The sequence below is a fragment of the Macaca fascicularis genome, chromosome 3 (genome assembly GCF_037993035.2).
Source record: "Macaca fascicularis isolate 582-1 chromosome 3, T2T-MFA8v1.1".
In the NCBI taxonomy this organism is placed as follows: domain Eukaryota; kingdom Metazoa; phylum Chordata; class Mammalia; order Primates; family Cercopithecidae; genus Macaca; species Macaca fascicularis.
In genome coordinates this window covers 183,802,240-183,825,517 of record NC_088377.1, presented here as the reverse complement: position 1 = coordinate 183,825,517, position 23,278 = coordinate 183,802,240, and the positions used below count along the sequence as shown (strand labels likewise).

General features: G+C 39.8%; 1 protein-coding gene across 1 annotated transcript in view; it reads right to left on the bottom strand.

Annotated features, from left to right (window-relative positions):
- MGAM (maltase-glucoamylase) overlaps positions 1-23,278 on the bottom strand; it is a 246,667-nt gene that overhangs the window by 22,451 nt on the left and 200,938 nt on the right. The window contains exons 32-44 of the mRNA XM_065542691.1: positions 18,702-18,809; positions 16,971-17,033; positions 15,263-15,397; positions 13,570-13,654; positions 11,608-11,746; positions 5,571-5,704; positions 5,255-5,289; positions 5,038-5,154; positions 4,306-4,454; positions 4,114-4,198; positions 3,650-3,706; positions 3,102-3,226; positions 1,797-1,885 (exon numbers count right to left, since the gene is read on the bottom strand). Coding sequence (XP_065398763.1) covers positions 1,797-1,885; positions 3,102-3,226; positions 3,650-3,706; positions 4,114-4,198; positions 4,306-4,454; positions 5,038-5,154; positions 5,255-5,289; positions 5,571-5,704; positions 11,608-11,746; positions 13,570-13,654; positions 15,263-15,397; positions 16,971-17,033; positions 18,702-18,809 — 1,321 coding nt within the window. The remainder of the gene's footprint in view (positions 1-1,796; positions 1,886-3,101; positions 3,227-3,649; positions 3,707-4,113; positions 4,199-4,305; positions 4,455-5,037; positions 5,155-5,254; positions 5,290-5,570; positions 5,705-11,607; positions 11,747-13,569; positions 13,655-15,262; positions 15,398-16,970; positions 17,034-18,701; positions 18,810-23,278) is intronic.

The window sequence follows — 23,278 nt, the reverse complement described above, 5'->3', positions numbered from 1 at the left end:
TCTCCAGGGTACTTATAATACCTGATCCAATGTAAACACTATATAAATCATGGTATTCTGTATTGTTTACAAAATAATAATAAGAAAAACCTGTCTGTACATGGTCAGTATAGATGCAACTATTGTAGGCTAACTGCATTTTCAAACCACAGTTGGATGAATCCAGAGGCTGACTATAAAAGGGGAACTTTTGGGGTTATAAAAATATTTCACATCTTTATTGTGGTAGTGGCTGTACAACTGTACACATTTGTCAAAACTTCACTGTATTCTTAAAATGGATGCATTTTATTTGTATAAATCACAACTCTTTTAAAGGTAATTAAAAGATAGTAATATCACTTCCAGGAATCTACTCTATGGACATATTCTAAAGTGGAAACAATGGTTAACACTCAAGGATGTTATTTATGGGCTGGGAACGGTGGCTAACACCTGTAATCTCAGCACTTTGGGAGGCCGAGGCAGGTGAATCATTTGAGGCCAAGAGTTCGAGACCAGCCTGGCCAACATGGCGAAACCCCATCTCTACTAAAAATACAAAAATTAGTGGGTGTTGTGCCACACACCTGAAATCCCAGCTACTCTGGGAGGCTGAGCCAGGAGAATCACTTGAATTAGGGAGGAGGAGGTTGCAGTGAGCTGAGATCACGCCACTGCAGCCTGAACGAAAGAGTGAGACTCAAAAAAAAAAAAAAAAAAAAGAGAAAGGATGTTATTTATGACAATGATGAAAATCAAAACCATCCTGTACGTATCCTCTCAATAGAATATGATCATCATAATGGTATTTGTAAGAAGTAAATAATAACATTCACACATGTTTCTGTCATTATGTTAGAGGAAAATAAACAGGATTCACAAATTAAATATGCAGAACATTTTCAGGCATATTAAAAATTAAGCATTTTATTAATATAAAAGCCAAAGTCAGTACAGCAAAAATATTAAAAGTGCTTGTATTTTTTTCTAATTTTCTATCTTTAACATGTGTTACAAAGAATATCTACTCCTTTAATGAGAATTTCTTATCTTTATAGTGAAGGAACCTAAAAGAGAAGGAATCTCTAGAAGTATTAGTAGTGAAAAACAAGCTATAATTTCAGAAAATGTGGTATGTTGCAAGATTAGAAGGTTCTGGTCCACAGTAATAAGTAGTGAAAATTGAGAGTCAGCTGGTAACAATGTGTCCATATTTCTATAGAAAAGTCGGAGTTATAGGGTGTTCTGATTATAATGACAAATCTCATTTATCGAAAGTAGAACTAACATATCCTACCTTTAGTGGGGAAAGGAAGCATACAAAGTAATATTTCATTGATGTAAGTATCCTTTGAGCAATACTTAATTCCCAATTTACGAGTCACCAAGAAATTTTCTAACCTCTAAATTGCCTCCTGAGCAGGCCTATTTGCGAGGAACAGGTGCCTGGTATAGATGGCTGACCCAAATAATAGAGTCATGTTAGTTCATGAGAATGAATTAACCATCAGCGTGATATTTGCATCCACACTTTTTTTAAATCAAGAGTGAGACAGTTATACAGAGATAGATCATCCCTGACTGATTGCATAACAGCAAGTTCCTGGACCTACAAAGGTAGGGACTGTACCCCATCTATACTAACTATAGTATAATACAAATGAGCAGGCAAAAGTTGGAAAAATTCTCCAAATGTTATTGCCTTATTGACAATAGGCAGAGAGAGGTTTTCGGTTCATGCTAATTGTATGCCGAGCCTCTATGGTATGATTTTTCTCAATGATGTACAGGGACCCTGGAAAGTTTACACTCACCAATGCTTTGTCCATCATCCCAGAACATCTGGCCTTCAGCTTTCCCATTGTCATCCAAAGCAACAGTCAATCCCATAAAATTCTGTCGACTACCAAAAAAAAAAAAAGATGAGTTATTTTTCTCTAGATTGTAGGTTATAAGAATAAATAACAGACTGTGTTAAAACATTACTTATCTAGAAATAAATGTATTAAATATGCATATAAAGTTCTAAAAGCAGGTAAAATAGATAAAATATAGGACACCTAAAAGTTAATGGAAAACATTTAAAATTTAATAAAACATTTGATTTAGCTTCAATTTCCAAAAATCAAATACACACACAAGTAATATAATGAAATATTAATTTCATAGGAAGAAAATCCCTGAAAAGAGAATCCTCAGTAACTTCCAGGTTGCCACAGAATAAAATGCAAAGTAGTTGGCTTGCCATTCACCATCCCCCAGGATCTGATCCTAACCTGCTGGAGTTTTACTTATTTTATCGCTTCCTTTATCTGTGCTCCAGTTAAACTGGATAGTTTACTGTTCCCAAATCCAACCCATTTTTCACCTTCAGTACTTTAATCTGACCAGGATCTCTCTTTCTCCTTTGTACATTCAAATCTCATTCATTATGCAAGATCCAGCTCAAAGCCCTCTTTCATTTAAACCATGCATTACGCCACAAGGCTGAAAGTTAACTTCTCTCCTTTTGAGTTGTTAATGTTTTTATGTGCCTTTCTTGATGTGACATGTTCTGTTTAATCAATGATTTTATAAATTTTTACATAGTATACGTGTAATTTATATATGTGTGTGTACATGCACACAACACACAAATATATCTTTCCTTGGTTGACCAAAGTAGACCCAGGAATGAGGACTAAGTCCTTGGATAGGACAAGGACTCAATCCTACCTAGTCCTTGTTCGATCACAAGGCAAAGAGCTCATTAACATTCCCTATTCCTTTTTAATAGTGTGGAAAGAGAAACATTTTTCTGCCTTCAGGAAAATTTTTGCCTTTGATACAGCACTACAGACAAAAAATACGTGTGTGTGTGTGTGTGTGTGTGTTATATATATGTGTGTGTGTATATATATACATATATATATATATATGTATATATCCCTAAGACTAACTTTATGAACTCATCTTCTTCCAGGTCCCACTCAGACAGCACTCACAGGATCTGACCAGTAAAGCTGTTTGGCAATTTAGTTTCTAATCCACATATCCCTGGTGAAGGTGGGACAGCCTCCTGTAAGGTTTCCTCATTAGGGCATAGCAAGAGACTGTGAGACATCACCTCTTCTCCTCACCTGGAGTGAGTGTTCATTGCAGGCTCTTGCCAGGGCAGGATGTAGCCTCCTCTGACATGAAGGTTGATGTGGTCAAGGGGAGCCTTCAGGATTTTCCTCTGACCTGTTGATTGGCTGCTAGTTCCCTAGAAAGGAGAATACAGGCAAAAAAATGATGGGCGATAAATATATTAAATGAGAGCATGTTTAATTACAAGTCCTTCCTTTCCTGGCAAACATGTTAGAAAGTCAGCAAAAGACTGCAAACCTAAAGAAAAAATCTCTAATCTTTCATTTTTGCTTAAGACTGAAAATCGAGACTGCTTCTCCAGAAAAGTTGAGAGGCAAGGGCAAGGGTGAGGGGGGAGCATCAATGAGATATAGGTGCTCAGATTTCATCTACGCTCTTATACATGCTTTCATTTAAACAAGCCTTGCCAAGGCTAAAAAGGTCAAAATTATTGCCTTAGAAAATATGTGCTTGGAAATAGAAGGCTCTATCGACTTCTCCACGTCTCCACCCTGCTGCATAGACCAACCTGGTTCTTCACAAATATATTAGTTCTTACCGTGCTATAGTCATACCAACGGGCTCTCGGAAAATAAGCAGAGATCTCAAATGTGCTCTGAAACATAAAATTGACATGTCATTATGAGTATTTCAATAAAAATGTTTCATTTTCATTTTCAAAACACTGTAGAATTAAGACAAAAAATGAAAATTTTATTAGTGATTGCAATAATTTGAGGGATTTTATTAAGAAAAATCCTGAAAAATTATTCCTCAAAACTACAGAAAAAAATGTATTTTTAAAAAGTATATGACAAAATTTTAAAATGAGAAATCAGTCAGTGTAGTAAAGATTTCATTAACAGAGAGATCTTTTAAAAAAGAAGATCTCCTGTAGATGTTCTAGAAAGGCATTCGCCTGAAAATAGTGCGCTGGACAAAACCAGATGATCTTTAAAATGCTTTTCCCATGATTTCAGATCATGTGATTGAAGGGTTTCTGATCTACAGTGAAGAACTCACAGTTTCCAACACAGGGCTGATTAAGATAGCAGGACCCAACATGAACTGACGGTCTATATCCCATGTTGTCCTGTCATCCGTAAACCTTAAAAAATAAACGGGGAAAATTCACCTATCCTCTTATGACTGCTACAGAGGATTATTTGCAAGACATGCCTAAACCTGCTGCTTGGGGAAAGAGACTGTACTCACTCATGGAGAAGGGGTCGGACAACAGTGCTGCCCTCAACGTGAGCTTTATGCATCAGAGTATAGAGATAAGGAAGCAGGGTGTATCTGGTCTCTAGGACTTTTCTGGATAACACCTCAAAGGCTGAATTCCAGGCCACAGGATCTTGTCTCTGTAGGGATAAAGGAGCATATAGTGGATTACCTTTTCTTCATTCCATCCCAGTGGCATCAGAAAAGAATCAATGGGCATTTATTCAATATGTAGGTTACAAGCCACTTATCCCTTCATTCCTGGCCTACCCTTTCCCCCTTCTCTGTCACCCTACAAAATTAGAATTTCTTGCTTTCTCCTCTTTATCACTGATTCCTAAGTCCCTGGAATAGGTCCAGCTCTGGCCCTCTACATGTGTAGAGGGAGAGGTTTCTGTGTAGCACCAACATATCTTGGATGAGTTTGAGTAAAATACAAATTCAATATTCTTAAAAGCAAAGGGAGCTTCTTTTATTTTAGCCACATGGGGAACTATAAAAACTTTTCCTCCTGGGTGCTAATTCTCCAGCAGATGAGAAAGGGTATATTTCTAAAAATTACTGATAATTCCAGAGTTCTGAACTCTGTGGATTTTCCAAGAAATTAAGATTCTGGTGATGTTCTCTGATTTTTATCAGGAAATGAGTATAATACTCCTGGGGGTTAAAAAGAAGTTATGATTTGAGGGTACGCAACACATGGAGCACACACTGCTGCCTCACCCTTGTCCCGATGTTGTTGTGGTTTCTGGAAAATGGATAAAATGCCCCCAGCTGCATCCAGCGAACACACATCTCATATTCAGCATCTCCAAAGAACCCACAGATATCTGCTCCTGTCTGAGAAGATGCACAATGAAAGCATGAGGTGGGAATATCATGAGGCGCTGACTCACTAAAATCTGACTGGGCAATTAGTAATGGTCTGAATGTGACTTACATAAGGTATTCCAAAGAGACTGAACTCCATCATGCCTGCAAGGAGAAGACACAGCTGTGTTAGATGAAGGAGAACTTTGGGAGGAGAGTGAAGCCTTGGCCTGATTTTTCCTTACCCCATTAGAAAGCCCTGGACCATTCATGATGAAAATATTAAAAGATGGGTGTAAATTAAAATCCATGCCCAGAGAGAACTCAGTTCTTGTTAATTTTACCACCCACCTAGATGATGATACAGACATAACCAGTGCTGCCGAACAGCACAAACTCCAGTGCCCTCCTTGCCAGCACAGGCCCCTGGGATTGAGCCCACACACCAATGATAGATTTCCCCAGCTGGTCCCACGCAGCTGTATTGTCTCCCAGCCAGTGTCCTCCCCAGCGTCCAGAAGAGGGAAATGTGGAGCGGGTGATGACGACCCCTCGCTGTCCTGTCACCTCCTGCACAGCTCTGGTGGGAGGGGAACAAGGAGGTGAATTGAAGAAACGAACTCCTTTACAGAAAGTAACTGCAGCTTGGAGCATGAGGTGGTGAGGGTACTTTGGTCCGAGTCAGATAACTTCTTTCCGGAAAGAATCTGTTGTCTAAAAGCCATGCTAAAGATCCCAGCAAACTCCACAGCAAGACTAGAGGTATATCTGCACCTAGAATGTGTGTTTCATTTTTGAAAAATCTGATTAATTAACTATCTCCCTGGAGTAAGAGAAAGGGTTGGGAGTAAGGGGAAATATAGCTATTTATGGAACAATTCCTCTATCCTAGTATTATACTCGTCACTTTCCTATGTGGTGTCTCATAACATCATGAAAAGGTGTCTTTACACTCCTTTTACTGTTAAGAAGCTACGGTTCAGAGAAGTTAGAAAGGCATTCACCTGAAAATAGTGAGCTGGACAAAATAAGACGATCTTCAAAATGCTTATCAAAGGTCATTTAAAGAGTAAAGAGGGTCGGGTGTGGTGGCTCATGCCTATAATCCCAGCATTTTGGGAGGTCGAGGTGGGTGGATCGCTTGAGGTCAGGAGTTCAAGACCAGCCTGGCCAACATGGTGAAACCCTGTCTCTACTAAAAATACAAAACAAACAAACAAACAAACAAAATTAGCTGGGTGTGGTGTGCACACCTGTAATCCCAGCTACCCAGCAGGCTGAGGTAGGAGAATCATTTGAACCTGGGGATGTGGAGGTTACAGTGAGCCGAGATCATGCCACTGCCCTTCAGCCTAGGTGACAGAGCAAGACTCTGTCTCAAAAAAAAAAAAAAAAAGAGTAAAGAGGAGGCCAGGCGCAGTAACTCACACACGTAATCCCAGCACCTTGGGAGGCCAAGGCAGAGGACTGCTTGAGACCAGAAGTTCAAGACCAGCCTAGGCAACACATTGAGACCCTATCTCTACAAAAAAATAAAATTAGCTGGGCAGGGTGGCACACGCGTGTCTGTAGTCATATGGCAGGAGGGGAAAGAGAAAAAAAGAATAAGGAGTCAGATCTGGGATCCAAATAAAAGCTACAGCATTTTGGAAATATTCACTCTGCTTTTCTAGACCTCAAAAAGCAGACATGTTTTGCACACAGAGGCAGATATACATAAAAGATGTTTATCTTTCAGTGGAAGATAGATCATCTGCACACGCCCTTAGAAAATAACAACAACTGTGTGAGGGAAAAATCAACTGAACAAAAGAGAAAGTCTATTAATAGATCCTAGTATGTATACAATCCAAGTATTTGCTTAAAAAAAGCATCACAGATCAACAGACACAGATGAATTAGTCAATAAACGATGTCAGGAAAAGTAGCTGACTACTGTTGTGGAAACTAATCCATTCGGGTCACTTCCAATTTTTCACACCTAAACAAATCCAAAAATGAATGGAAATACGCGCACACACACACACACACACACACACACGTTCTATTAAAACTGAAAGAATACATAAACCGCCTGATTTCTACAAGAGAAAGGCATTTCAAATAAAAACAATGGACAAAACATAATGAAGTAAAAGGTATAGATTTAACCATACACAAATTGGAAGAATGCACATGTATGTACGTGTGATAAAGAAATGGAGGTAAGGATCACTTAGATTTTTATAATAGTCTAGATGAGAGGTAATGAAGACTTGGAATAAGGCAGGAAGATAGAGTAGTGACTGATGTAAAGAACTGAGTCACCAGCTGAAAGCAGGAAAAGAAGGAGAATCTAGGATGATCTAAATGACTAGTTAAACTTGGTTCCTTTCACTAAACTAAAGAATGCTGGAGGCCGGGCGCGGTGGCTCAAGCCTGTAATCCCAGCACTTTGGGAGGCCGAGATGGGCGGATCACGAGGTCAGGAGATCGAGACTATCCTGGCTAACACGGTGAAACCCCGTCTCTATTAAGAAATACAAAAAAAAACTAGCCGGGCGAGGTGGCGGGCGCCTGTAGTCCCAGCTACTCGGGAGGCTGAGGCCGGAGAATGGCGTAAACCCGGGAGGCGGAGCTTGCAGTGAGCTGAGATCCGGCCACTGCACTCCAGCCTGGGTGACAGAGCGAGACTCCGTCTCAAAAAAAAAAAAAAAAAAAAAAGAATGCTGGAGAGGCCGTGCGCGGTGGCTCACACCTACAATCCCAGCACTTTGGGAGGCCAAGGTGGGCGGATCACCTGAAATCAGTAGTTTGAGACTGGCCTGTCCAACATGGCAAAACCCTGTCTCTAATAAAAATACAAAATTAGCCGGGCATGGTTGTATGCACCTCTAATCGCAGCTACTAGGGAGGCTGAGGCAGGAGAATTGCTCGAACCCAGGGAGGTGGAGGTTGCAGTAAGTTGAGATCAGGCCGATGCACTCCAGCCTGGGTGACAGAGTGAGACTCTATCTTAAAAAAGAAAGAAAGAAAGAAAGAAAAGACTGCAGGAGGACAGATTTAAGGGAGAGACAAATAGTTCAACATTTTAAGTATTAGGTTTGAAGTGCCTATGGGACATCATAAATGAGACAGCTATGGGCAATTCTAGGTTTGAAGCTCAAGAGAGGTCTGGGTTGGGAACATAGATTTGGGGGCCATCTGAATCCAGAATGTATCCAGACTTTCTGGATCATCCCAGTAGAGTTAATTGATTTTCCCTCTCATGTTTGACTCCTGTAATCAGACAATGAGGTCCTTGAAAGCAGGGACTATGACTTATTTGTCCTTGTACTCTTCTGAGGTAAGGTTATTTCTGAGGGTACAAAACATCTATTTGTTTTGTGTGTATTTCATATATAGACATGGATGTTTTCCTGAAGAACTAGTTTTTCCTTGGTTGGAAAAGCCTCAAGCTAGGTGTAGAAAGCAAGACTGCGAAAGAGCAACTGAAAGATGAAGATGTAAAGAAAGTGGGAAAGGGAAGAAGAATTTCTGTTCAGAAGACCATGTTGCCCCTGAGTGTGGAACACCCAGAGGCAACATGATCTATCACCTGTTGATAGCCCAAAATCAAATAGTATGAGGTTCTTGAAGCTCTGCGGACAGAAGGCAGAGAGCTTAGACACTTGAGCAGAAATGGGCAGTTGAACAGAGAAGATCACACTCTGCCCTGGGAAGAACTAAAGAACAAGTCTGAAATTTCCCAATGACATTGGAAAATGGCAAAATCTCAGAAGCATAAAAGAAAAGACAAAGGGACAGATAAATATTTATAGAAATAATGGCCAAAAACATATACGTTGAAAACTAAAAATAATTGTTGAAAAAATTAAAGATCTAAATAAGTGGAGAAACATCTCATGCTAATGAATCAAAAGAGACTTAATATTGTTAAGATGGTAATACTCCCCAAACTGATCTATAGACTCAATGTAAAACCTATCAAAATCCCTGTCTTCATATTAGACATAGAAGACAGAAAGTCTTCATAGAAGAAGTGACGTTTGAATGTTGCCTAAAAGAAGAGCAGAAATTTTCTTTTGGCAAAGAAGGGGCTTGCAGGGCAAAGAAAGCAGCAATAAGAAGATGTGAAAACTTGATAGAGTTCCTACCAAAAGTTCATCTTTCCCATGCACCATCCCCTCCTGTCTCTTCAGGGAAATTTGCTTTTCACACATCCGCATCCCATCGCCATCTTTCTCTTCACAGAAGCTTGCTATCTTGTCAAAACTGACAAACTGATTACAAAATTCATATCAAATGCAAGGGACCCATAGTAGCTAAAACAATCTTGAAAAAACAAAATTGGAAGAGTCACACTTCACCAGTTAAGACAGTGTGGTACTGGCATGAGGATAGATACATAGAGAGAGATCAATGAAATAGAATTGAGAACGCAGAAATAAGCCTTCTCATTTACTGTCAATTGATTTTTGACAAGATGCCAAGACAATAAAATGAAGGAAAGAATAAAATTGAACCACTACTCACACCATACACAAAAATAAACTTAAAATGGATGATAGATCTCAGTGTAATACCCACAACTATAAAGGTCTTAGAACAAGACACAGGAGTAAATCTTCATGACCTTGAATTAGGCAATAGTTCCTTGAATATGACACCAAAAGCACAAATGACAAATAAATAAGTAAGTAAATGAATAAATAGGACTTTATAAAAACTTTTAAAAATGTGCTCCAAAAGGCATGATTATGGAAGTGAAAAGTCTACAGAATGAGAGAAAATATCCTCAAACTATCTCATGAGAAGCTTGAATTTAGAATATTTAAAGAATTTTTATGATCCAATAATTTTTTTTTTCTGTAAAGATAGTCTTACTTTGTTGTCCAGGCTGAAGTGCAGTGCCATCATAGTTCACTGCAGCCTCAAACTCCTAGGCTCAAGGGATCCTCCTACCTTAACCTCTCGAGTAGCTGGGACTACAGGCATGCACCATTCTGCCTGGCTTATTTGTTTGTTTTTTGTAGAGACAGGGTCTCATTATGTTGCCCTAGCTGCCCTCAAACTCCTGGACTCAAGCAATCTTCCCACTTCAGCCTCCCAAAGTACTGAGATTACAGGTGTGAGCCACCATGCCTGACTACAACTCAATAATAATAATAAAAAAGATTCTATCAAAAATGAGCAAAGGATTTGAATAGATACTTGAATATATACAAATAGCCAATAGCATATGAAAAGATGCTCAATAACATTAGTATTAGCGAAATAAAGTGAAAACAACAATTAGACATCACTTTACCCCCATTAGAATGTCTGTAATTTTAAAAGGTGAATACCACCAAGTGTTGGCAAGGATGTGGAGGAATTGCAACCCTTATACATTTTATCATACATGCAGGTAAGAATGTAAAATGGTAGGCTAGGCACGATGGCTATGCCTGTAATCCCAGCCTCTGGGAGGCCGAGGCGGGTGGATCACCTGGGGTCAGGAGCTCGAGACCAGCCTGGCCAACATGGCAAAACCCTGTCTCTACTAAAAAACACAAAAATTAGCCAGGCATGGTGGTGCATGCTTGTAATCCCAGCTATTCAGGAGCCTGAGGCTGGAGAATCACTTGAACCCAGGAGGTAGAGGTTGCAGTGAACTGAAATCACACCATTGCACTCCCGCCTGGGTGACAGAGCAAGACTCCATCAAAAAAAAAGAACTTAAATGGTACAGCCTCTTTAGAAAACAGCTTGATATTTCTTCAAAATATTAAAAATACAGTTCCTATATGACACAGAAGTTCTACTCTTGATACATACTCAAAACAAAGAAAACATGTCTACTCCAAATCTTGCACATAAATATTCACATAATCACTACTCATAATAGCCAAAAAAAGGAAATAACTTAGATGTTCACTCATTGGTAAATAGATAAGCAAAATATGGTGTATCTATACAATGAAATATTATTAATCAGTAACAAGAAATCAAGTACTGATACATGCTACAACATAGATGATCTCGTACTGATACATGCTACAACATAGATGATCCTTGAAAACATTATGCCAAATGAAAGCAGCCAGATACAAAAGAGCACATATTGTGTGATTCAATTTTATGAAATGTCCAGAATAGGCAATCTACATAGACAGAAAATAGATGAGCAATGGCTAGGGCTCAGGAGGTAGGAACAAGCTGGAAGTGATTGCTAATGGGCAAAGGTTTTCCTTTTGGTGTTTTAAAAATGTTCTGAAATGTAATTTTTGTGATAGTTGCACAACTCTATGAATATACTAAACACTACCTCATTGCTCACTTTAAATAGGTAAATTTAGTAACCTACTTGATAAATGTGCTCAGAGGTGGTAACCATGCCTGAAATTTTGACATTAACCCATTTAACTGGGATCACGTAGATACATGCACAATGCAAATATGAAATGGCAAAAGGGACAATGTGGAAAACTATCTTGGCTGCCATGACAAAAAGACACTCACTCGTATGTGGGTCTGGTCTGGGACCACCCGTACAGGCTGTGCACATTGTAGTGTTTCACGGGGGAGCCGTCTGGCAGGATCTGCTGACTCTCCATGCACAGGGTCTTGCTGTTCAGGCCGTTGTCCCTAGATTCCAAATCTGAGGGGAAATGTCGAGTTATTTCCTAAACAACATAATTTGCACATTCACTAGAAATGCCCATCATTTTGGCATTTCTTTATTTCAGTCAACAACTTTGTTACAAGTAACAGGCCCAGTTTTATGAGTTTTTAGTCCATAGAAAACAACGTTCTGTGTCTTTGTAACTAATGAAGAGTAAGGATAAAATATGGAGCTGGGAAAAGCAGCTCCCCTTCTTTTTTCACCAACTCTGATTTAATGTATAGAGTGTTGTCATAGCCCTTTTGCCAACATAATAAACTCCTTCATTGTTAGGACTGTTTCTTCCACTAGATGGTAATGTTCTTCAGGGAATAAATCTTATTTCAATCATTTTTTGTATTTGTGTCTCTAGATCTTTCTGATATGACAGCATTTGCTTGATACATAAGTACAGATGATCCTCAACTTACAATGTGATTACATCCCCATGAACCCATCACAAGTTGAAAATATTGTAACTTGAAAGTGCATTGAGTGGACCTAACCTACTTTAAATGTGCTCAGACACTTACATTAGCCTAAGATGGGCAAAATTATCTAACACAAACCCTGTTTTAAAACAAAATGTTGAATATCTCTTGTAATTTACTGAACGCTATAGTGAAAGTGAAAAATAGAATGGCTATTTGGGTTCTCAAAGCTCGTTTCTACTGAATGTATGTCACTTTCTCATCGTTGTAAGGTTGAAAATCATAAGTCAGACCATTGCAAGTCAAACACCCTCTGCATTAAATTAATGAAGGAGACAATGAATGAATGAATGAATGAGTGAGTGAGTGAGCAATGGGCAGCATAACAGTGATGTAGACATCAAGAAACTTGGATTCTAGATTCTGTCCCAAGATTACTCGTATAGTGTCTTTTGTTGTTGCTGTTTTTCTGTTTTGGGGTGTTTTTTTTGTTTTGTTTTGTTTTTGTGTGTGTGTGGGGTGGGGGGTCTCACTATGTTGCCCAGGCTGGTCTCAAGACTCAAACTCCTGGTCTTGAACAATCCTCCCACCTCAGCCGTGGTACAGTACTTTTAGGAAGTAAGTCATTTCCTTCCTTCTTTCTCTGTTACATTAGATGATTCAACTTTCTGAGATCCTTTTGACTCCAACATTTTATTTTTGTTTGTACCACAGGATGACCAAGAAATATGCTTCATCAAATGTCTGTTTACACTGGCAGAGAGACTTCAGAAACTAAGTTTTAATTCTCTAATCCAAAGAACATCTCTGTAATCCTAGCGCTTTGGGAGGCTGAGGTGGGCAGATTACCTGAGCTCAGGAGTTCGAGACCAGCCTGGCAACACAGTGAAACCTCGTCTCTACTAAAATACAAAAAATTAGCTGGGCGTGGCAGTGTGGGCCCATAGTCCCAGCTACTCGGGAGGCTGCGGCAGGAGAATTGCTTGAACCCGGGAGGCGGAGGTTGCAGTGAGCCAAGATTGCACCACTGCATTCCAGCCTGGGCGACAGAGTGAGACGCCGTCTCCAAAAAAAAGAACATCTCTCCGTGTGTGTGTTTGTGTGTGTGTGTGTGTGTGTGTTAGGGTTTATTTAAAATTATATCAATCCGTTCATAGTTATCAATGGAATCAAATGTATCACACATTGTGTGGCTTCTTTCACACCACATCATGTCATTATTTCTTGCTCGTTTATCTGCACTTATTCAAGGTTATCTTACTTGGGATTTCATGGCATGTTGGAGAATGCTTTCTGTCTTCAACATTAGGCTTCACTTTGACAGTAAAAGGAAAACTTTTAGAGTCTTTGAGTAGGGAAGTAAGTTGATGAAGTAATTATCTTACATACATGGCATATAGGGTGGGTTATTTAGCATTTCATCGCTGCAGCCCCTGACAGATCCATCCACAAAGTTTGATGGCTCATTCATATCCTGAAATGAGTTAACAAAAAAAGATCCCATCATGTCAGGGGCAGGATGGCTTTGGCTATAGAGGACACTACCTCAGGGAGATGACTTTTGAAACCCTCACCTCAGCTGGTGGTTTAGTTCACTGTGTTTAATCCCTGGCATTGACCTAAATGGACTCTAAAAATGTGTAGTTTAATTCCTGGAATTGACCCAAATGGACTCTAAAAATGTATATCAGCCAAAGTGGAGTGCTAAACTCCTTCTTGCTTACCTGGCATTTTAAAACTTACAAGGATTGTTTTATAGTGGCAAAAATAGTGAGGTAATGCTGGATCCAGGACCTAAGGAAATCTCTTGATACAAATCCCCAACAAAGGTAACCCATCTTTGTTTTTCTGTGCATGGATTATTCACTTTTTAATCTGTGGCCAGAGGTTACTATTATCTTCGTCTATTTTACCTTAGTCCAGTCGCTTGGACTAATTCTGATATTGGCATAGCCCAAACACGAGGAGAGTTATCTCACTTTCTGCCATAAATATATTTCTGAAAAGCTGTACATAACTCAGAAACAAGTTTGGAAATAAAAACGTGCTTTGGGGAATTTATTACTTAAATGCAAGGAGTAGGGGCTCCTAAGGGAATGCTCGCTTCACACTTAGACAATGGAACAGTTAAATTTTTGCATGCCAGACTATTTTAAATAGGACATATTAAAGACAAATGAAAGTACTTGAGGAACTATTCACTACTTTGAATTACCCAGCTATAGCTTTCCCTCCACTGGAAAAACAAATATGACCCCAGAGTTCTCAGTACATCTTATTTTCAAAGCTGCCCACAGCTCTTCACTGTCTGATTTGCCTGTTTGAGTTAATTTGTGTCCTTTCACATGTCTACTCTGTGCCTAACTATCCCAAAGGTGCAGATGGCCAGGAAGGCCCCAGGAGTTTCAGTGGACTTTTGTCCACGGAATCACAAACTTCTTCCCGCCTGACCCAGCGTTGAACAGCCCTTCAGAGCTGGCCTAGAGCTTGCTTAAGATTTCAGGCCACTGGACAGCGGGGAAGGAAATCAGGACAGAAGAAAACATAGATAGAGTTGCCCTTGGACATATATCCCAGGGATATCTCAGGAAGTCCTGCTTTTAAGTCCAACTGGCATTTACAACAAACGTCTGAACAGGTCCTTTAAGCCATTCCCTCAGAGTTGTCTGCTCTAGTACTATGGTGAATGCCTACTTGCTCTCAGCTCCATGCCTCACCCACTCCCAGTTCTGCCCTGTAAGACGCCCTTACCAAAAGCTTTCAGGTAAATTTGGCCAATGGGGGATATTGGCAAGAGACTGGAGATGGGAGGTGATTTCTCCCTCTCTCTTTTGCTCTGGCATCTCCAGCAGTAGCAGTCTTCTCTGTGGGCTCCCACTTCCACCAGACAATATGTCCCTGGGCAGATCAGCAATGGTCTCTGCTTCTCTTGGTCCCTGCACCTCGATTCTGTAACAGCATTTCTCCCTTTCATCTCTTCAGTCATACGTCTCTGCTTTGCTAGTCTCTCCTCCCCATGTTTTGACTTGCTAATATTAAAAAAAAAAAAAAAAAAAAAAAAGACAACCAACGGTGCACTTACAATCCACAATCCATCAAACTTCAGGCTCTTCTCTGGTTCTCGAGGGTTTGCATAGAGCTCTTCTATCTCTTTCTTCCACCACGCAGCTGTGCTATTACGAAAGAAGTCAGGAAAGGCAACGTAGGCCTTGTAGAGCTGTAAGAATAACACACACTGTCACGGTTGGGGTCTCAGCCTATCCAGGGGACCACAAATGGGAGACAAACAGGAATTTGTGCCTGCCCAGATCAGTCTCTGCTCTAATCTCAGATCTGCTGTTGCAGAGTTTACAACAGAAGCAGAGATTGGGGTCTGATTTCATTCTTTATTTTCTTAGAAGAAGGTTAGATTAAAATCCCTTTCAAATACAGGATTTGTTTTATAACTGGACATATAATCACAAGACTGGTAAATTAGCAATGTCTAAACAAGTGAACTTTAGAGATGCAAATACTTTTTCTTTTCTTCTTTTTTCTTTTTTTTTACTTAAAAACCAGTGAATGTAGCAAAAGCTTTTTTTTTTTTTTTTTTTTTTTTTTTGCAGGCCAGTTTAATTCTCAACATACATACCACTTGAAATTGCAGAAAAGATGCATATTCTATAGGCTACTTTTTCTGAATATTTCTGTGCTTCATTATAGTTCATCTTCAGAAAGACACTGGCTTAACTTAGAAAATCATTTTTTAAATTTTTTTTATTATTATTATACTTTAAGTTCTAGGGTACGTGTGCACAACGTGCAGGTTTGTTACATATGTATACTTGTGCCATGTTGGTGTGCTGCACCTATCAACTCATCAGCACCCATCAACTCGTCATTTACATCAGTTATAACTCCCAATGCCATTCCTCCCCCCTTCCCCCAGAGCAAACACATTCAAAAGCTAACAGAAGGCAAGAAATAACTAAGATCAGAGCAGAACTGAAGGAGATAGGGACACAAAAAAACCTTCCAAAAAATCAATGAATCCAGGAGCTGGTTTTTTGAAAAGATCAACAAAATTGATAGACCACTAGTAAGACTAATAAAGAAGAAAAGAGAGAAGAATCAAATAGACACAATAAAAAATGATAAAGGGGATATCACCACCGACCCCATAGAAATACAAACTACCATCAGAGAATACTCTAAACACCTCTACGCAAATAAACTAGAAAACCTAGAAGAAATGGATAATTTCCTGGACACTTACACTCTCCCAATGAGATCACTTGGACATGGGAAGGGGAACAAAAGATTTTTCTAAACCAGTCAAATGAGATGAAGGAGGACTGTCATCCAGGGACAAGTAAACTCCAGAGTAGAGGGGATGCTAGATGACCAGGCTGAGATGAACAACTTTCCTTCATTCAACTGACTTGTATTTTCTTTTGTATGCAGATAATTTATTAAAATTCAGTCTGTTCATAATGGATTCCCCTCTAGTGAGAAAATGCAAGACTTTGGTTCATTATTTTTCAAGCGACATAAAGTTAAAATAAATCACAGCCCATTAAAAGCACACTTATGAGAGATTTCATTGATGATTTCCTTCTACACATTTCCATGTTCACTGTTTGTTGAGCCTTCCACTCGAGGATCTCTTTCTGCCAAGAAACTAGTAGTGGATAAGCACCCTCAAGTTAGGGCTACTTAACTCAAGGGTTAGCTACTCATTCATCAGGATGAAAAACATAAACATCCAGATGTTTAGGGCAATGTTGACAAAAATGTATATACAACTGTACCTTAACCTGAGTTGCATGGTCAAGGGATCCATCTACAATTATATTAGGCAGATCTGGCCAAACCTAGAGAAAAAGAAGGGCAATAAAAACCTTTAAAGATCACTGCATACAGACTATGAGATATTTCATGTGTTAGACTCTGAAGACTTGCATCTCCACAAAACGCTTGGGAATCTTTGCCATAAATTAAACTGTAAAGGCAGAATCTACAAAATTACATTGGGTCTCTTGATTCATTCCACATGTTTTCAAAATTCTATTTTTGAATTTAATAATTAACTGAATTTCTTTTAAACATATCCTCTGAACAACCAACTTTCAAGTGATTTCTCTGATCTCCTTGTCATAGACCTATAACAAAATTCACAGTAAGTGTGAAGTATGACTCTAAAGAAATAAGATTGATTTCCATTCACAACCCATAAACCTCATCTCAACATTTTTAATCACTATCATGACTTATAGGGGACTCCAAGTATATGTAGCATTAAAAAAATCCATAGCATCAACCAATTTTACCTGTAACTACCAGGACATTAACTATACACACCCTGATTAATTGATTCAATCAACAGACACTTACTGAGTACTTCCTGTATGACAAGTACTCTTCCAGGATCTGTATTTACTGAGATTTAAGTAAGAAATAGTACTTGTTTCCTAAAAGTTCACAGATAGTACATAAATGCTACACTGTATCCTATACTGAAGGCAATATTACAGACAAGGGAAAATAGGAAAAACTAAAATAGTTACTAGCTGCTTCAAATGAGTTAAGATTTGAGTTGATCCTGAAGTGAAGATATTATCTGGGTAAGCTGAGAAGGTAATATTCAAAGTGAGCATGGGGCCAGGCGCAGTGGCTCACGTCTGTAATCCCAGCAATTTGTGAGGCCGACGCAGGTGAATCACCAGAAGTCATGAGTTCGAGACCAGCCTGGTCAACATGGTGAAACCCCATTGTTACTAAAAATACAAAAATTAATCGGGAGCGTTGGCGCACACATGTAATCCCAGCTACTCAGGAAGCTGAGGCAGGAGAATCACTTGAACCTGGGAAGAGGAGGTTGCAGTGAGCCAAGATCACGCCACTGCACTCCAGCCTGGGTAACAGAGCGAGACTCAATCTCAAAAAAAAAAAAAAAAAAAAGTGAGCATGGAATATGCTCAGAGCAGCAGGAAGTAGCATAGTATAATTAAGGAACAGAATTTAAATCTAGGCTAAAAGCTACTATCACCTGAAATCCACCTAAAATTCTATTGCTATAAATCAGACATATGAAGATGAAGACTGAAGCCATAAAGATGAATTAAAGGAAACAAGAGAAAGAGGAGAATCTATAGGATTTAATGATTCATTTAGATATGAAGGCAGATTAAGCACAATAGGTCAAAGATGAATGCATGCTTTGCATGTAGGTGGCTGAGAGACACAGATTTCAGTGTCATTCTAAAAGGGATTCTTAATGTTTATTAAGTGACCATGTGGAATAAATAAAGAGTGGGGACATCAGAGTATTTCCAGGCAATAGACAGTGCTCAATAATAATAGAGGATAAGATTTGTAACTTTGGTCTTATTAATGCTTATTGAGCTAATCAGCATCGGACAGATTTCTACTCATTCGTAATTTACTGATTGTCCAATATATTTTCCAACATGTATCAAGAGCTGTTTTATTTCAAGACATTGTGATGTTAATTAACTATAAGCACATTCCCCAAGCCTTACCTTCCCCCAGACAATGTCACTGGTGTCAGGCCATTTGATGAACACGTTATTTTCCTGTCCTCTAATGAATGGGAGATACTGTGTCTCATTGCCAGAAATGGCTGGGTCCTGCAGTGAAAGAATTTCAAACAGCAAATGTGAGGAAAACATCTCTAAGAAAATTTCTCTCCTACTAGTTGATAGTGCAGAAGGAAATGGTGAATCGCAATACCAAAAATAAAATGAATTAAAATAAAAAGCAATGATAATTTGTCTTATGTCTTACTGCATATATTACCATAGCCAATTGAAAAGAGATGGTGCCATGGGTACTCAACGTAAGATATAAAACCCTTATGCAGGGCAATTTCTTTCAAAGGGTATACAAATCTGTGTCAACAAACGAAGAAGCCTTTCTATATTACAAAAAGTTACCACCCAAAGCTATAAGTAATAAAATGAGAGGAAAGGGGACAATATGGCCAGCTAGATGCGGCTGGGAAGCACCTCTCCCACTGAGAAAAACCAAAATACTGAGTAAACTATCACACTTCAAACAGAGCTTTTGAAAGAAAACACTGACAGTCTATAGAGAAGCAATGCAAACACTGAGGTGTAAGAGGGAGAAAGCTGGAAATCCCACGCAGAGTTGCTGAGTGCCAGGACGCTCCTGGAACTGAACAGGTCCTAAGGAAGGGGTGAGTGAAGGGACACTCCCACGGCAGACATCCAGGATCCTAGCTACAACAGACGCCACAAACACCATAGACATTTGAATTGGCAAGAGAAACTGCCTGGAGAGTAGGCAGAGGCAGAGTTCAAGCCTGTGCAGAGACCAGACAGGGCATCTACAGCAAAACACGACCATGGGGACCCATCTGCAAAGGTTCTCGATCTTGCTCTGAGTAGCTCTAGTCCCTGCAGACAGCTGAGCTGGGAGACGGCAGCATTGTCTTTCCTGCAGAACCAGGGTGCATGCGATCTGCCTGCCACCCCTGTCTGCCAGCCCCTTCCAAGGCCACTGCTTGGCTGCTCCCAAAAGAGAATGCACACAGCACAGCCTCCACTGCCCTACCTGAGTTCTTTGCTGGTGGCCTGAAAGTACTCTGACCCCTAGCAGAGACGGTGCTTGACCCTAAGGCTAGAAAACAAAGCTGCAGGCCCAGTCCCAACCCACCAGAGTTTAAACACACAAATCAGGATTATCTAGCTGAGATTGGAACAGGAATTAAAAGAAATTAAAGAATGTGTAAGCAAAAACTCAGTTGTATGTAAGAAAACCCAATTTCCCCTGAAGAAGAGAAAGGGCTGGAGTCCTTTAAAATTAACTGTCTATTTTTCTGTGGCTAGCGAGCCTTATCTCTCCTTTTCCCAGGCATTGTGAAGACCCTGTTTCTCTAGCTGTGCAGATGCAAGGTCACTAGACAGATAATCTCAAGTCGTAAAACATGTTGTTCCTTGAAAAGTAAGAAATAATGTAATTCATGTCTTAATTGAATAACTGTCTTTGTTTCTCACTTCTGTAATATGCTTCTCCCTGCAGAGATCTCTCTCTGCCCCACAAAATGCTTAAAAGGTAGCTTGACTCTTTGTTTGGGGCTCAGTCCTTTGGATGTTAATCTGACTGGGTCAGTGCACCTAAATAATTAAATAATTCCTCCTCAACCCCTCGGTCTCTCTGATTCCTTAATTATCCCACTGCAAGATCTGTGGCTGAGGCTTGAGGAGAGGAGAAGCCCCACTCTCAGAATGCTGACGAGAGTGAGGTATGGGCTTGTGTGCTGGTGTGGTAGTTGGGCATGCCTCCCTCTGCAACACTGGTCTGGGAGGCATGTAACCTATTTACCAGCCACAGCCTCTGCCCAAGGGAGCTCCACAGCCCAGAACATCTAACAGACCAACAATCTGGGTGCAAAAGGCTTGGGACAAAACTAGATTGTCAGGGCAGCTACTGGGGCAGACATTGGAAGGAGACTCAGTCGGGGGAGAGCAAGCTGAGAAGTCCCCAAAGCCATCTGCTGTGCAGAAAATACTGGATCATGGCACCATATCAGCTGCACCCCTACAGCAACACTGTGGTGCCTGGGGATCTTCTGCCATTGAACCACTGCATCAACAGATCACCCCCAGACATACCCCACAACCCACTCCGACTCTGCCAAGTACAGAGGACCAACAGGGAGCTGCAGTTCTTATGGTGACCTGAACTTTGGCTCAGGCTGCCCCTAAGAGGGAAGAGCATAGCCTGTCAGGGATTCCCTTGGGGCTAAGGAAACATAGGCATGACATCAGTGATTAGAGGGGGCTTCCTCAAGCGCCAAAAATCGACTTGGCAAGGGGGCCATCTCTGGATCTCCCATCTCCCTCACCCCATAGCACTATTGCAAATGTACTGAAATATGAAAGAGGCACGCAGCTGAGTAAGAGGCTATTTTCTGGTAATTACTCTTAAATACCATCTACTGTATTGTAACCTAAATTACACCACCAAACAAAATTATTTTAGTATACACTGCCTGTGAAATCCAATGCAGGAATTCAACCACAGACAAAGATCTCTGAAAGAGCCCTGGGCCCCTGAAAGCACCCAGAAATGAAGCCAATCAACTATATTCAACATACACCACAGTCAAACCCTCAAGGAAAATAAAGACTATAAAGGCAAAAAGCCATATCCAGAAGACAGCAACTTCAAAAAGATAAAGGAACATCTGCCCTCTCAGATGAGAAAGAATCAGCACAAGAATCCTAGCAATTCAAAAAGTCAGAGTATCTTCTGACCACCAAACAATTTCACTAGCTCCCCAGCAACGGTTCATAACCAGATTGAAGTGGCCTAAGTGACAGATATAGAATTCAAAACCTGGATGACAAGGACACTGAACAAGATTCAGGAGAATGTTGAAACTCAATCCAAAGAAGCCAGTAAAATGATCGAAGAGGTGAAAGATAACAGAGCCATTTTAACTGAATGGCTAAACTGAACTTCCTAAACTCAACTTGTGGAATTAAAACAAAAAATTATAACACAATTGCAAGTATTAACAACAGAATAGACCAAGCTGAGGAAAGAATCTCAGTACTCAAAGACCAGTCCCTGTAAACAACTCAGTTAGAAAAAAATATATTTTTAATAATTTTTAAAAATGAACAAAACCTCTGAGACATATAGAATTATGTAAAGAGGCCAAATCTGGCGCGGTGGCTCACGCCTGTAATCCCAGCACTTTGTGAGGCTGAGACGGGCGGATCACGAGGTCAGGAGATCGAGAGCATCCTGGCTAACATGGTGAAACCCTGTCTCTACTAAAAATACAAAAAATTAGCCAGGTATGGTGGCAGGCACCTGTAGTCCCAGCTACTCAGGAGTTGGGAGGCTGAGGCAGGAGAATGGCATGAACCCAGGAGGTGGAGCTTGCAGTGAGCCAAGATTACGCCACTGCACTCCAGCCTGGGCGACAGAGCGAGACTCCGTCTCAAAAAAAAAAAAAAAAAAGAGGCCAAATCTATGACTCATTCACATTCCTAAGAGAGAAGGGGAAACAAAAAATTATTTGGAAAGCATATTTGAAGATACCGTCCATGATAATTTCCCCAATCTTGCTAGAGAGGTCAACATGTGAATTTAAGAAATTCAGAGAATCCCGATGAAATATTATGCAAGATGATCATCCCTAAGACACACTAGGAAAGTTTATAGCCATAAATGCCTACATCAAGAAGTTAGAAAGATCTCAAATGAACAATCCAACTTCACAACTAGAAGAACAATAAAAACAGGAACAAACTTACCCCAAAGACAGCAGAAGAAAATAAATGATCAAAAGCAGAGCAGAGTTAAACAAAATTAAGACTCAAAAATTCATACAAGAGACCAACAAAAGCAATAGTTGCTTTTTGGAAAGGATAAACAAGATTATAGGCCACCAGCTAGATTAAGAAAAAAAGAGAGAAGATACAAATAAGTATAATCATAAATGACAAAGATGCCATTACAACCAGTCCCACAGATATACAGAATATCCTTAAAGATTTTTATGAACATCTCCATGCACACAAACTAGGAAATCTAGAGGAAATGAATAAATTCCTAGAAACACACAACCTCCCAAGATTGAACCAGAAAGGAAATAAAACCCTAAACAGACCAATAATAAATTCTAAAATTGTATCAGCAATAAAAAGCCCAGCAACCATAAAAAAAGTCCTTAACCAAATGAATTCACAGTAAAATCCTACTAAATGTACATAGAGCTGGTACCAATCCTACTGAAATTCCAAAAACTTGAGGAGGGATGCCTCCCTAAGTGATTCTACAAAACCAGCATCATCCTGATACCAGTATCTGCCAGAGACAATAAAAAAAGAAAACTTCAGGCTGATATCCCCGATGAACACAGATGCAAAAATCCTCAACAAAAGATTAACAAATGAAACCCAGGAGCACATCAAAAAGTTAACTGACCATGTTCAAGTAGGCTTTTCCCCATAACACTGGGATGCAAGGTTGGGTCAACATAGGCAAATCAATAAATGTGATTCACCATATAAACAGAATTAAAAACAAAAGCCATATGATAGCTTCAATAGATGTAGAA